General features: G+C 44.8%; 2 protein-coding genes across 2 annotated transcripts; one reads left to right on the plus strand and one right to left on the minus strand.

Annotated features, from left to right (window-relative positions):
* Positions 1-886: 886 nt before the first annotated feature.
* On the minus strand, positions 887-14,745 carry TMEM169 (transmembrane protein 169). Its single transcript, XM_081885936.1, has 3 exons — positions 14,604-14,745; positions 7,892-8,329; positions 887-4,323 (listed from the first exon to the last, which is right to left on the minus strand). Exons 2-3 carry the CDS (start codon positions 8,193-8,195, stop codon positions 3,701-3,703), a joined length of 927 nt encoding a protein of 308 aa, XP_081742062.1. The 5' UTR covers positions 8,196-8,329; positions 14,604-14,745; the 3' UTR covers positions 887-3,700.
* Positions 14,740-15,541, plus strand: LOC309355278 (uncharacterized protein). The gene has a single exon (XM_081886008.1). The coding sequence runs from the start codon at positions 14,759-14,761 to the stop codon at positions 15,404-15,406; it is 648 nt and encodes a 215-aa protein (XP_081742134.1). The 5' UTR covers positions 14,740-14,758; the 3' UTR covers positions 15,407-15,541.
* The last annotated feature ends 50 nt before the right edge of the window (positions 15,542-15,591 follow it).

Here is a 15,591-nt window from a genome sequence, read left to right on the forward strand (position 1 = left end):
TTATGACTTAAGTTTACAGATTACAGAAGTGACTATGGATGCCACCAGATTCTCATTCACATACAGGAATTTGTACGTACCTGGAAGGCAACACTGACACATGCTTCCTGGTTGGGCCCAGTATCTTGGGGTGGCTAATCTAACCTGTGGTCTTCCAGATGTTGTTGGAGTCCAACTCCCATCAGCCCTAGTCAGCATTCCCAGTGGTGAGGGATGTTGAGAGTTGTAGTCAACCAACGCCTGGAGGTCCGTAAGTGCTTTTCCTTAATTGATATGATGGTCAGGCCATGAAGAACCAAGAAACTGCTTGGGGATGGAGCTATGCTTGAGCCTTGAGAGACAGAGAACATTTTATTTCCTGATTTACTGCAAGGCATCAGTACACAAACCAGAAGGCTCCCAGGTCTCAAATAATATGTGCAATTAAGAATGAGGGAGGGGTCACAAGGGCAAGCAGATATTTGCTTAGCATTTTCCTAACTTTTTTGGGGGGGGAATCCCATGGTCTAACAAAGGCTTTTTATCACAAACATTGAAAGAGCTTTTTATTTTAATCTTATGAAAGACAAATTTGTCTTCCAATACAAATTGGCTGAAACCCTGTTAAAATCATCTGACGAACTGTACTAGGACAGTAATAATGATAAATCTTTTGTATCTGGTTTCTCATATTTCCTGATGTTCCAAAACACATGTAAGAAATGCCACCAACTTCAGCAGAACATTAATCTGTAATAACAATGGATTAGGTTTGAAAGACAGGAGATCAAGAAGGTCTATGTCTCACTGCAAAACGGCTTATGGGAAGGTTGGCAAGAGGGGGAGTGAAAGCATCTCAAGAAAGAAGGTAGAAGAAAAAGGTAAAGAAGAAATGATAACTACAGCGTCACCATCCATAGCACTTTAATATAAGTCAAGGAAGGAAAGTGGAAAGGGTACACGTTTGAGGCCAAAGATCAAGGCGGGACAGAAATATATAAATAAATATTAGGAAAAAGGTATTTAAATCTCCCAATACAAACATGGGAGTAACTAGACACATTCAGCTAGGAAGCCTCTTTGGGGAAGTCCAGCAAGTTAACAGTGGTTGCATACAGATGTATCATTAAAGCAGGAGCCACCACAGAATTTACCCTTGACTTCAGCCACACTTTAAATCAGAGGTGGGCAGCCTTCGACCTTGCATGATCTACTTTCATTTTTACTAGAACCTCAAGATGCACCAACCAGAGCCAAGTGTGAGAGTGAACATACAAGGAGAATTAAGTGCACTTCTCAGCACATACCCAATCAAGACATGGTGATTATTGTAAGAGAACTGAGCTCACAAGCCTTTCACACTAAAATCCAGTCCTGGTTTTCCAAAGGTTTTCCTTTCTGTAGCCTAATTTACCAGGGTGGGTGGTAAAGGGAACTATTGCAACTTATCTAGAGCTCCACCAGTAGATCCTGAGATACATTCTGCCCACTTCTAATATAAAATGATGGATGCACATATCAATGATTAAAACACAGATTCAGTCATCAGTCTTGCACCTCCTCCTGCCATGTCTTGGTCAGGTTGTTGACCTGTTAAAAAATTATTTATTAAAACTTAATACACATTTGTGATTTTAAGTGTTCCTGGTCACTTTTGAAGTTGCAAAAACTGCTCTGGACAGGGGAGGAATGGATTGGTAATGTCACTGGTATCAGCCAGTCAGTGCTGTGTGCCGACACCTTATGATACAAAATTGCAGAATTGTCGCCCCACCCCGCCCCCAGGTTGATCTGGAAAGAAAATAAGTTTGTTTGAACAGAATGTGACAAACATACTTTCCAAAAGGCACCACTCCTCAAATAGTGTTAGTTCTGAACACACCCAATGGCACACAATCAGCATACATTGTGAGTGGAGGAAGGAAATTACATTGTGCTTTTCAACTACAGCATGGCTTTTAATAAAGTTAGTAAGCTTTACAGACACTTTGCAGCATTAGGCGACTAAAGCTTGTGATAAGAGAAGACTCTACAGCTCAGAAAGGCGTACCAAAGGCAAATACAAATAGCACCAGCACTTGGGCTCAACCTTGCTTATCCCACAGGGGTCAACAGATCAGGCCTCCCCAACCTGGTGGTCTCCAAATGCTCTGGACTCCAGCGACCATATCGGCTGTGGCTGATGAAAGGGAAGAGCCCAGCAACATCTGGATGGCACCTGGGTTGGAGAAAACTGCAGTAGACTAAGGAGCAAGAGAGCCCAATAATGCATAGTAGAAAACAGAACATTTATGTAGGTGCTGTGTAATTACCAGCCCCAAATACCACAGTATTTGCCCTACACAAACAGTAAGAAAGAGCACTCTATTGTAACATTTATGATATCAATTCCCTCTCCCCCATTATATAATCTGTGCAATCAATAAGGCTTGTGCTAATTACTTACACAAACATACAACTTGATTTACACGTGCATCTTTTTTGTACAGGTTCCCCACCCCCACCCCATTCCATTATATTATATTAAGGAAAACTTCTAATTCAGCTTGGCTAAACCAGACACTAGAGTTAACACCTTTTAACAAACATTACATAGATTTAAAATTTGTGATGACTAAAAGGGGAGGGACAAACCACTGAAAAACTCTTTGGGGGTTGGGTAAAATAAGGGAGGGACTGATAGGGCTTGGAAGGTTCAGGTCCCTCGGTTCTTTCCCTGGAGACCGTTCTTGGGACTCTAGTTTTTAAGACAGCGTCCTACAGCATCACAGGCTATGCTTAGTTGTCCCTGGGCCCTGTCTTAATGCAACATACTTGGTGCATTTCAGATCGCAGTCATTACCCATAGCACCTATTAGCTCCTGCTTTTCACACAAGGAAGGCAGGCATCAAGTGGAAGATTGCACCTGCGTCTTCACACTGGAAGATCCAGTTTGCAAAATAAAAATGTTTGGGGAGAAATTTTATTATTTCCCCACCCCTCCCAACCAAGCAACACCCCCTGCCAAACAACAGACTTTTTGTCACTAAACTGTGCGCTTTAATAAAACACAACAGAGAGCACTGATCAGATCAGCAATATTAGTAGCCAGTCATGAATGGTCATCTTATAAAGAATGGGAGATTCTTCACCCAGAACATTGGCACTTCATATTCGCTTGAGAATCTAAATGCCAGTGTGTACAATCAGTAGACTTGAGTGGCAAAGCTGTACCTGGGCTCAACCATATCAGGCAGTCAATAGGGAATGAGGGTTGGATGTTATCGCACAAAAAAAAACCACAAATTCCTACACACACAGGAGAGACATGTCAGAAGAGTTTACTCTTCTCAGTTATGTGCTGCTTTTGTATGTACAGGAAGACATTTAATGTATTCAAACAGGTGACCCTTCATCTGTAGCCTGGAGTGGTGTAAACTGGGTCTGGGTAGGTCAGACATAATAGGAAATCAAAAACACAGCTAGGCTGGAACTTTCCTTGAACACTTTCGCTTTTCACAAGAAGATGATTTTTGATGGGGGCAGGGTGGGGAATGTATTAAAACTTGTAATCACCCCTTGGTTTTGAAGTGGTACCATCTAGGAAGGACTGTCCCCCTTTTCTCCCCATGCCCCACCCCAAATGTTTGAATTGGCTTTATTCCCTGTACGTGCATGCCTCCCAAAGTACATTTGCAATGCAAGTGAACATGAAAAGTTAGAGACACTTAAAGCAAAGGCTCAGACAGCTGAAATCTCTTCACCTTGGGCTGAGCCTTTGGCTGACAAGCTCCCAGACACATTGTCAGAATCTAGTAGCTCAACAATGCTGTACGGGGAACAGTCTTCCAGGCCCATCTTGCTACACAGCCAGCCACAGAATCCTTTCTCCATATCCCTCACGGCATGCCACCAATCCCCAAAGGCCCACGAGATCTGTGTCACTGCTGTGTAGAGGCCCAAAGAGAAGGACACCACCATGATGATGATGGGGTAGAAGATAATTAGGAAAGGGCAGAAGGTGATCTTGTGCCAGAAGGTCCTCTCTTCGTTGTAGACCAGGAAGACATTGTACCAAGCAATGGTGCCATAGTAAAAGGACACCACAAAGGACATGATGAAGATGACGGGGAGACAGGTGAGGCTCCAGAGAAGGACATGGGGGCCTTTAGAAAGCCCAACCTCACAAGCTTTTTTCCCTTCAGGGATGTCCGTTTTGGGAGGCTCTTTCGACCTGGCCAGTTCTTGCAGCTCCTTGTCAGTGAGTGTAACATGAATGTCCACCATCTGGCCTTTCTTCTTTCCTCTTGTGATGGTGCCAGTTAAAGTAACGTATCTGCTATCTAATGGCATGGCCCAAGAACCTAGGAAGAAAGAGAAACTAAATCAGTTCAAGACAGAAAACTAAAGCAGAACTTAATGGCATTTTTAGCAGTGTTGTAAGAGTATTTTGGAAAACTGCAAAGAATTAAAACTGTCTGAGGCATTTCGGTTTGGTTTTACCAAAGCTTCTGATTTTACAAACACAACCCTAAAAGATGCAATGTTGTTAGCTCTGCACACAGCATATAAACGGTACATAGGTTAATCTTTTAGGGTTGTGCAGGTTCAAGGAATCCTATCTCGGCACAGGGGAAAACTAGGTAATTTGCTCCAGCTATTTCACACTTATTTGGCAAGATGCTCATTTCAGGAGCTCTCTCAACAACACATTTCAAGCAACTGAACCATATAGCATGCCTTAAGGCAAAATAAAACAATGTGGGGGCAGTTGACAAATTGCTAACCAATTCTTTCTCTGCAACAAATAATGACACAGTATAAAAAACTGCCTTCAGCTTCTTAGGAAGGATGGGATAAACATTGAAATGACACAACAGCTCAGTGATAGGAGCACCTGCCTAGCAGGTAGAAAGCCCCAGGTTCAATCCCCAGCATCTTCAGGTAGGTCTGGGAGAGACCCCCTGACTGGAACTCTGGAGAGCCTCTGCTAGGCAGTACTGAGTTAGATATAGACCAATGGTCCAACTCCATATAAGGCAGCTTCCTATGTTCCTGTGCAGAATTCCTAACTGACCTGGAAAAACTAGTCGTGTCCTGCACTGCCCTTATGTCTTTAATGAGCCAGTGTGGAGTAGTGCTTAGAGGTCAAACAAGGACTTGGGAGACCAGGGTTCAAATCTCCACTCAGCCATGAAGCTCAATGGGTGACCTTGGGCTAGTCACCACCCCTTAGCCTAACCTACCTAACAGGGATGTTCTGAGGATTAAATGAGGAAAGGGAGAAACAAAATACATCACCTTGTGAGGAAATCGGAAGCTATGCTTCCATTTAAAATTAACTACTACATCCTAATACTAAACTTTGGCTTACTCAACTATGGTTTCTTGAAATAGCCCCACTTCTTAAATTATGATTTCAAGTTGGCTTGTTTCAACAAATCATAGTAGAGATTAACCATGGTTTTGTTAAGTTTGGATGGCACAGCAAGGTTTATTGTGGTTACCATTTGCTCACGTGCTGGTGAAATAGCAGATGGAAAAAACATGCTGGTTAAAGATCAGAAAGCTGAAGTAAGAATAAAATGACAGTTTTCATAATGGAGGGATGTAGACAGTGGGGAACCAGTAGCATTTATAAATTATCAGGTGTGAGGGGAGAACCAAGTTTGTGAATGACACCAACATATTCAGGATGATGAAATTTAAAGCAGATGGGGAAAAGGTCCAAGTTGGTCTCTCAAAACCATGTGAATGGGCAAGAAAATGAGATTTTTAAAAAGTTATGCAAACAGAGACCAATAAAACAAAGTTTTTAAACTGTTTGTGTCTATCCAGAAAACTATGCATTAGGATTGTTGTGAACAGTTTGCTGAAAACTGTCAACTCAGTATGCCGTGGCAGTGAAAACGGCAGAATTATTAGGAAAGGGATTTAAAGCATTAAGTAGCACAATGTCTTACATCAGGGATGAGGAACCCATGATCCTCTAGATATTGTTGGACTACAACTCCCATCAGCCTCGGCCAGTATGGCTAATTGTCTGGCACAAACAGAGTTGTGGTCCAACAACTGAAGAACCACAGCTTCCCCATTCCTGCACTATATACTGTATATGGAATACTAGTACTAGTTGGGTTCCCTAATATCACAGAGGATTTCTATTAATGGTAAAGATATAGGTAACGATACAGAAAAGCACCATCAAAGCAATTGGGGCTCCTCTGTGAGGAGAACCAGTGTTTGATTATTATTATTTTGTTTAGAAAAAAGATTACTAATGGGAGACATTCAAGGTTTATAAACAGTCCTCAGGGAGTGGGACTGTAAATTCTGAGTCACTTTGCTCCAGGGAGGTCTGTGAATTCTCAGTCACTTTGCTAATTTAGTTATTTGTAATCCAATTAACATAATATGCTCCAGCTATCTGCTCTTTTATGCTTATTTTGTATTTGTGCTCTGAATGTTTATACCTGATGAAGAATGTGTAGTTCAAAAGCACACAGCCATGAATTTAAATATATATTTACTCACAGGTAAGCCTCCCTGTGTTCCATAGGATTATCTCTCATGCTAGTGTGCATAAGGCTGAATGTTAGTCCAAAAGTAATAATTAATAAATCACACCCACACACAATAATGTGACATTGAGTGTGTCATTAACAAGGGTTTTATGTGCACGCAACACTACATATGATCAGGCTAAAACTTCCTGGTTTTATTTTCCCCATATTTCTCATCAAATAATGATACACCTCTACATTGTCACAACTATGTATTACGTTTTTCCAGACACCAAAAGCAGGAAAAACCTCTGGATTTACTGCACAAATGTTGGAGACACCAAAGGCCAAGAAATAACTCATCATTTGAAAACTGCTTCTGTTAGGGCAAGAATAAATGGAGAAAGTTTAGTGAGTGTGTGGGATTAATGATTGTTTGGCTATTTCACCTAAATGGAGGAAGACAAAGACCAGGGATAGAATCTGTGGTAGTGAGAATGGTGTGGATGTATCTCCTTAAAAAGATGGGAAGCAGAGTTATGGACAGCTTGAAAAGCTGGGACTAGAGCGTAGAGTAGGTGTAGCAGTTGAGAATGTTGGACTAGGACCAGGGAGACTGGGGTTCAAAGCCTCATGCAGCCATCAAGCTCACTGGGCCAGTCACTGTCTTTCAGCCTACCCCACAGGTTTGTTATGAGGATTAAAAAGGGAAAGGTAAGAAAGAAAGAAATGTGATTATTTATTTATTTTTATTAAAAGATCAATGGCTATTTTGAATATGCTTGAAAGCCGAGACTCCATTAATTTATTTTTGAGACTTTGTTTTAATTGCTCCAGGAACCCTGAAAGCTCAACAGACCTGTGAGTGGGAACCTTCTTCTCTGAGAATACCATACAGTGGGACAAACACAGGAGGGTGAGGTTGTGGTCTTAGAAACTAACCCAATGACCTTGGATCTAATGGGTTCAGCTCAACAGTTAACATCACCCACTTATAACTTCAAGATGAAAACTCAGCAATATAAAGTGAAGACTTGTGCACCTAGTATTTTCGAGATTAACAAGGCAAGTCCAAAGGTAGTGACTATGCATTGCCAGAACTCTGCCCTCTACATGGCCAATTGCTCTCAAGGTTGGCCACCTGGGTCATATGCTTCAGTATGAATAGACAGGGATCATGTTTAGACCTTGTTATTGAATAAAGAACCGACTGCAAGATATAGCTGTGTTTGGACTTTGACTACCCTCTGCAAGCTATTAAAAGGGTAGCTGATCACCCACAAAAACTCAGCAGCTAATGGGTCGAAGGCACAAACTGCGTGTAACACTTCCCATTGTGAAAGAAGCCACAGAACCCCTTTCCTCGCACTCTGATAAGGCAGCAAAGTGTGCCTGATGAATCACAGACCACTTGGTCTCGGGCATTTACCATCGGCAGAGTGTCCCAAGAACTTGGAACCTTCCTCTGAGCTTCTCTCGCCCCCATCCTCCTCCACCTGTTCTTCATCCACCTTGTTCTCGTTCCCCGATCGGTAGACGATGATCGATTCTGGGCGGGACTCCTTCTTCCTCTTCTTCCGTCTCTCGGTGGTGGCTTCTCCATCGAAGGTCACTGCAGTAGCTACAGCCCTGCGCAAGGAGTTGCAGTGAGGGCTCTGTGCCCCAGCCTTACCCTCTCTTAAGGCAGGCTCCTCCGCCACCCCACTGCTACTTTGGAGGCTCTCGCTGGGCATCTTGGTGAGGGAAACAAAAGAAGTCAGCTTCTTCGGTACCTATGAGCTGTCAACACTGATATGTAGGAGTCGGTGCTCCACCTAACAGCAGCAACCATTTCACGGCACAGAACGAACACATTCCACGCCTAACCCTAAAAATGGGAGAAAAGGGAAGTAGCAATCAGTGTACATATAAATCCAATCCATTTATTAAAAGAGGAGTGAGGAGGCTGTGGTCATGCAGATGTTGATGGCTTATAACTCCCACTATCTCAAATGGATGCGGCTGATGGGAGCTGAAGTTCAGCAACATCTGGGGTACCACAGATTCTGCATCCCTGTATCAATCTGGAAGCAGCATCTTAACTCTCAGAAGAAATTCTGAAACATTCCTGTTTATTTTATATGCACCCCTTTATGAAGATATGAATCAGTGTCATACAAATGAATGAGAATTAAAGTACAGCAACAGATGGGAAGGAAAGAAGAAGAATGAGAATATTGATAGTACTGATAAAACTGCAGAGCCAGCAGTTGGTTAGCAGGGAGTAGCTGACTTGTTACTAACAGCCCAGAGCAGGCACGTCCAAAGTCCGTTTTGGGGGCCTAATCCCAATTTTTGGGTAAACTTCAATCCTAAAAAAAGCTCAACAACTTCAGTAGGCTCTCATACATGTTCACTTCATCAAATCTGGCCCTCTTTCAAAAAAGTTTGGGCACTCCTGGCCTAGAGGGTGTTTGCTGGGAAAACACAGAAAACTTTTAGAGGTAGTGAAATCAACTGTTATTGTGCATAATTTTGCTGCTGTGCCTTCAGGGATTCCTGCTGAAGCTGTTGAGCTTTTGGAAGTTTTTGCCATTTGATAACAGGGCTTTTTATTGTACAAAGTAAAGGGAGATGTGGATAGCTTTAGTCAACACCGAAGGCTATACAATATTACAATGTTCTTAGGCTGGCAGGGCAGAAGCTAATTAGCATTTCTTATTTACAAGAAAGACAAATTATAATCATGTTTGAACAAACACAGTGAACACGTTACAGTGGTTATGCTGTTGCTGCCCATAATATCATTAGGGCACTTTTCATTTAGAAAGTAGCAATTAAGTTATTCTGCAGATGAATGATCATGACTTAAACCAAGATCTCAATTTACCACCAATTAAGGTTCAGCAACTGGGGAAATATCCTCAGAAATAGATACACTACCCAAAGAGACATTGTAATTGTTATTAATTTTCATTTATGAATTTCTTATCATGAAGCATCACAAAACAATTTCACAATACAATAAAAACACATATTACATGCATAAATCACAGAATCACACAGTTGGGAGGGATCCCAAGGGTCATCTAGACCAAACTCCTGCAATGCAGGAATCTCAGCTAAAGCATCCATGGCAGAGGGCCATCCAACCTCTACTTAAAAACCTCCAAGAAAGCAGATACTATCGCATATTCATAAACACATTTTCAAATCCAATACACGTACCAACTGAGATAAAAATATTGAAAGCTTGTTGAAAGAGGAAAACTCTTTAATAATCTCTGAAAAAAAGATGTCTGGTGTGGATTGGGAGTGAGTAGTAGGGTAGGTGCCATCACGTTAAAGCTCAATTTGTGTTGCATGGATGTCCCTGATAAGACAATATCTTCAGGGTACTCTTAGTGAATGCAGTGAATATACAGTATTTAGGTATCCTGGTCTCAAGCAGATTAGGGCTTTCCACACAAGTACCAGCACCTTCAGGGACACGGGTGGCGCTGTGGGTAAAACCTCAGCGCCTAGGACTTGCCGATCGTATGGTCGGTGGTTCGAATCCCCGCGGTGGGGTGTGCTCCCGTCGTTCGGCCCCAGTGCCTGCCAACCTAGCAGTTCGAAAGCCCATCCGGGTGCAAGTAGATAAATAGGGACCGCTTACCAGCGGGAAGGTAAACGGCGTTCCGTGTGCTGCGCTGGCTCGCCAGATGCAGCTTGTCACACTGGCCACGTGACCCGGAAGTGTCTGCGGACAGCGCTGGCTCCCGGCCTATAGAGTGAGATGAGCGCACAACCCTAGAGTCTGGCAAGACTGGCCCATACGGGCAGGGGTACCTTTACCTTTACCTTACCAGCACCTTCATCTTAGCCTAGTGGCTAATTGCTTGCCAGTGTAATTCTTTCCACACCAGCATAATACAATGGTGAAATTCTATCCCAGTGATATTAGTCTCATTATATTTATATCTCCCCAAACTAGCAGGCTACCAATAATGGCTCAAATGCCAAGGAAGGTCTTGAGGATGACTCAAAACAAATTTATGGATCACCACAGGAAGGTGTTTACTAAATTCAGGCAAAGGACTCAAAATCAGTGATAACTCTCAACTTCCAAATAACAGAGCCAGTTTCTTAAGAGTCAGAACTTGAGTTGGGCCAAATCACTGTGTCTTAAAGTCTCATCTATCCCAGAGGCTTGTTGTGAAGCTGAAACACCACTCGAGAGTTGTGTTGAGTTACAAATTGTCTGTTGCTGGGCGAAATCAAGAGGAATATAAATCAAGAAGAATATATAAATATTAATTTAAATATATAAGTATATATCAAGAAGAATATATGCCAGTGTGGTGTAATGGTTAGAGTGTTGGACTAGGACCTGGGAGAGCAGGGTTCGAATCTCCACTCAGCAATGAAGCTCACTGGGTGACCTTGGGCTAGTCACCATCTCTTAGCCTAACCTACCTCCCAGGGTTGTTCTGAAGATGAAATGGAGAAAAAAACCATGTGCACAACCTTGAGATCCTTAGAAGATAAAGGTGGTATATAAAGGCAATAAATAAATAAATGCAAGTAATAAATCATTAATGGATAACAGTTTGTTGTGTTCATATTCTCTTTTAAGAAGGCCTGAATTTGTAGGAACTTATAAAGGTTGCAGACTTATTTGCAGTTCAGTCTTATGTAGTTAGGTTGTGGCCCATCCCATTACACAAATTTAGGTACAGTCATGCCTTGTGTTGCATTGGGTTCATGTTGCGTCTTTTCAGTTTGTAAACACGGCAAACCCAGAAGTGTTTACTGTACTTCCAGGATTCGCCCCGCACATATGCGCAGAAGCGCTCTATCTCGCTCCATGTTTGTGCAGAAGTGCCGCTGTAGTTGTGGACTTTTTGGGGTGTGAACGGCACCCCAGAACGGATCGTGTCCTCAACTAGAGGTACCACTTTCTCCGTCAGCAATTATCAGTATTCCCCACCCCCAACCACTTGAAAATTGCTGCATTTTTTGGAACCACTGATCTAAATACTGTATTCTGAATATTGAAAGAAATAAAGTACAGTGGTACCTCAGGTTACAGACACTTCAGGTTACAGACTCTGCTAACCCAGAAATAGTACCTCGGGTTAAGAACATTGCTTCAGGATGAGAACAGAAATCGCGCGGTGGCAGCGGGAGGCCCCATTAGCTAAAGTGGTGCTTCAGGTTAAGAACAGTTTCAGGTTAAGAACGGACCTCCAGAACGAATTAAGTTCTTAACCCGAGGTACCACTGTAAACAAAAACATCCATAGCATTAAAAATCAGCAGGAGCATTTTAATGCTATGGGTGTGTCTTTAAGTGTTGAACGAAGTTCTCTGATTTGTCATCCTGAGGATTCATCATTCATCCTGCTGCTGCCCACGTATCAACTCTCCACTCCTTTCAAGTGCCTTGTCAGTCTTGCTTTATTCCTCAGAGGAAGGAAAAATCTCCACACCCTCATCATTTCTGGTCAGTCTCGCCAACCTTCTAGGCAGACAGCCAGGTTCCAAGAATGATGGAGCACCTGCTGCACCCACCTTTTTTCACATGCGCACCCACCTTTCTTCACACACATCTATGTTGCTCATCAGAGCTGCCACCGCAAATCACTTACCGGTAAATGGAGCTCACAGAGCACACTTTGGGGACCCACACCTGACACAGAGTCCACAAATTGGAGGTGCGGAGAAATCTTTCTGAGGGGCTTACAGTACAAGATGCTTATATGGGGCTGACTCTCAAGGAAGTGTGCATAGAACTGTAGACTTAGTCAATTAATTATATGAGTTCTAATAACTTTAAATCAATTAAATCTTAATAAGTATGCAGACAAAACACACACCCACACCCCAAAACCATTTTTTAAATAGAAGAAACTTGTGCACACATATGGTACTGCGTCTAAGCTTTTTTCCAAGGCTTTTTCGGTGACAAATCTCACTGGGATGGAGTATTGGCCCTTGTTTTATTTTGCTACCCAGGGCAGCTATTTTGTGCTGATACCCATGTCACTTTTATCAATATATGAGTACTGGCACTTCATTTTATTTTATTTTGTCAAAAGAGCACTGCTTATCTCCCTTGCCCTACTCTGGATTTACACCTGGAGCAGCACTGGGCTCAAAGGATCATGGGCTCTTCTTTCAGATCTCCCTTATCTTCCAGGACTGGCTCAAAAACATACCTTGGCAGTGGTGGAGGAAGGGGCTGTGATAGGGGTGGTCTGCCCCAGGTCTCACCACTGAGGGGGGTGACAAAATGCTGGGCGGCACTCACCGCAGGGCCTGCAGCGCACCCATGCCACACATCTCTCCTGGAAGAGATGCAGTGGTGCACAGGCTCTGTGCTGCCCAAAAGGTCTGCCCACTGCCTCCCCTTCAGCTGTAGGGTGGCTGGGTGGGAGGAGGCAGGCAGACTCCTTGGAGGCCCCGAGGAGCGTTCTGCCCTGGCTGGACCCGCCCCCACAGGCGGCTGGCGCTGCCCCAGGTGCCTGATCAGCTTGCCCCACCGCTGTACCTTGGTGAAGGAACTGAAAGGTTGCTCATGGTTTGACAACAAGAAGAATTCCTAGGGCAGTGGTGTGAATGTCAGCTTCTTCCAACTCTGCAATTCTATGATTCTATGTTTGTATCCAGTAACTGAGAAGGATATTATTGTTGCTTCTTACAGTGGTGCTGTGGCTACTTAAAATATCTCTACGTCAAATCTGCCTAAGTACCACTAGCTGATGCATTAAGGTAGAGGTAAAGGGACCCCTGACCATTAGGTCCAGTAGTGGCCGACTCTGGGGTTGCGGCGCTCATCTCACTTTATTGGCTGAGGGAGCCGGCATACAGCTTCCGGGTCATGTGGACAGCATAACTAAGCCGCTTCTGGCAAACCAGAGCAGCGCACGGAAATGCCGTTTACCTTCCTACCTATTTATCTCCTTACACTTTGACCTGCTTTCGAACTGCTAGGTGGGCAGGAGATGGGACTGAGCAACGGGCGTTCACCCTGTCGCGGGGATTCGAACCGCCAACCTTCTGATCGGCAAGTCCTAGGCTCTGTGGTTTAACCCACAGCGCCACCCGCATTCCCAGTTGATGCATTAGCCGTATCTATATCCCCAATAGCTGGTAGTTAACATACTGAATACCACTGCCCATATTCTATATAGCTTTTAAAGGCGTTTTCCAGAAACATGCTGTTTCAGAACAAAGGGTTATTTCAAACCACAAACTTCAGGCTAGTGGGATCTACTTAATTTTTACCAGAAATCTGAGATTCACCAATGAATGTCAGGTGCAAAAGTCATGCACTTAAATAATTATAAGGCCAGGAATTGGGAGTTTTCTCAGCACCAGTCTGGAATGAACTCAGTATCCTTCTACACAAAAATCCACATGGAACAGACTTTTGAAAGCTATCATCCAAGTTACAGAAGAACTGCTGGTAGGAAAACAGATTTGGGCAAAATGTCAGAAGCATCACAGTTAAAAGCTTCAAGTCCAGAAGGGCACCATAATTTGCTGCCAATTTCCTCTTACAAAGTGATCTAACCGAAGTAAATCCCATTTAATTAACACCAATTGGCTTGGGAAGGAACTTCACAGGCCAGGTGCAGGAGGGAGGGCATTCATAGCTCAGATTTCATTAATAATAATAACTCAAATGCACAAACTCTTTTGACGTATATGCCAGATTCTGCCACAAGCAAGCTTGCTTGCAAGGGGTGTGTACCTGTGGCTCTCTGTCCTCTTCTTTATAATGTAACAAATGATTTAGTTGCCCCTATCCAGTATATACTGAGGAATCCGCTCTCAGGGAACTCACTTCCTATATGCCAGGTATGCCCTCAGATGGGCTTTCTGCAACAACCCCACATAATCCAAGGATCCCTCTGCAGTGAGCTCTCTTTAAAAATAGAACATCGGTCAGGAGCATCGTGGAAAAGGAATTTCACCAGAATGAGATCTTTCGACAAGCATTCCCTGCAGGGAGCCGGCACTCCTCGCGTGACAGTGCGCGCCACAGCCGCCCCATTTACCGAAGTGCTTGGGAGGGTGGGGGCAGGCGCGACATCTGGCTTGCGCTTTAAGTGGAAAGGGATGAGGATGCACGATCGCTTAGGGCCGACCAGTCAATCAAACCCTCGCGCTTACCTGCTCCTGCGAGATCAACGAGGCCTGCAAGAGGGGTGGGAAACTGTCTCTGCCGGGCTCCCCACCTTGGGATCATAGCATGCAAGGGGCGCCATGGAGCCTCTGGTCCTTCGCCTTCCCCACTGGCAACTGGGTGGGTGGGTGGGTGGGGTAGGATGTGTCACCGCCTCTTCTCCCACCACCCTTTACCCTGGCAAGGTGAACGCAGCCAGGCAAGGAGGAGCTCTCCTCCTCTCCCCTCGCCCCAGTGGCCCGTCTGCCCAGGAGATGGAGAGAGGCGCGGGGGGCGCCGGGCAGGTCCGCTTCAGCGACGAACGGCTGGGTCGCCGTCGGGATCCCTCCGCTTGAAGCTGCTCATCGCCGCAGTCAACGGGTCTCGGCATAGCTCGGTTGCAGCAAGCGCGACGGCTGGGGCGCTGCTGCTGCTGCTCCCTCTTTTCCCGACGGGTGAAGCCATCAACCCTCAGGCTGCGGCGCTGGGTGGGAGAGGCTCAGGATCCCATCTCTCCCACCCACCCTTCCTCTCACTGCATGCGCGCAGAGAAGCAAGCCACGATTCCCTCTCTGCGCGTCGAGGAAGAAACGGAGGAGAGGGGCAATCTCCCCCTCCCACCCTCCGTTCCTCCCTCAAGCTAAATGCAGGCAGCAGGGAAGGGGGCAGGCCTTTTGTGTTGCGAGGTAAAAAGTGGGGGGGGGGGAGAAAGAAGGCCGCCGCCCCTTGCGACCCTCCTCCCTTTTCTGGCACGCATGTAATAGGAGAAAGCGCGCTCCTCTTGGCAGCCCACTGGGTTGCACTGCGATGAGGACGCCCCGCCCCGTCGGGGCTACAAAGCGGCACCAATAATAAAACAATTCTAATGCTAAGAATACTCTTGATGCTCCTGCAACCAGCGCTTGCTTTGGTGGCTTAATTCAGGAGGAGGGGAAAGGGGGCGGGGCGCTGGGTCACGTGGTGCTAATCCCTCCCCCCTCCCCCTCGAAGGCTGCT

The sequence above is a fragment of the Podarcis melisellensis genome, assembly GCF_964234715.1.
Source record: "Podarcis melisellensis genome assembly, chromosome: 1".
Taxonomy (NCBI): Eukaryota; Metazoa; Chordata; class Lepidosauria; order Squamata; family Lacertidae; genus Podarcis; species Podarcis melisellensis.

Coding starts and splice junctions, on each gene's coding strand:
- TMEM169 (XM_081885936.1), bottom strand. CDS start 8,195: ATGCCCAGCGAGAGCCTCCAAAGTAGCAGTGGGGTGGCGGAGGAGCCT. Junction 4,324..7,891: donor CTTGGGACACTCTGCCGATG/GTAAATGCCCGA, acceptor CTTTCTTCCTAG/GTTCTTGGGCCATGCCATTA.
- LOC309355278 (XM_081886008.1), top strand. CDS start 14,759: ATGTGTCACCGCCTCTTCTCCCACCACCCTTTACCCTGGCAAGGTGAA.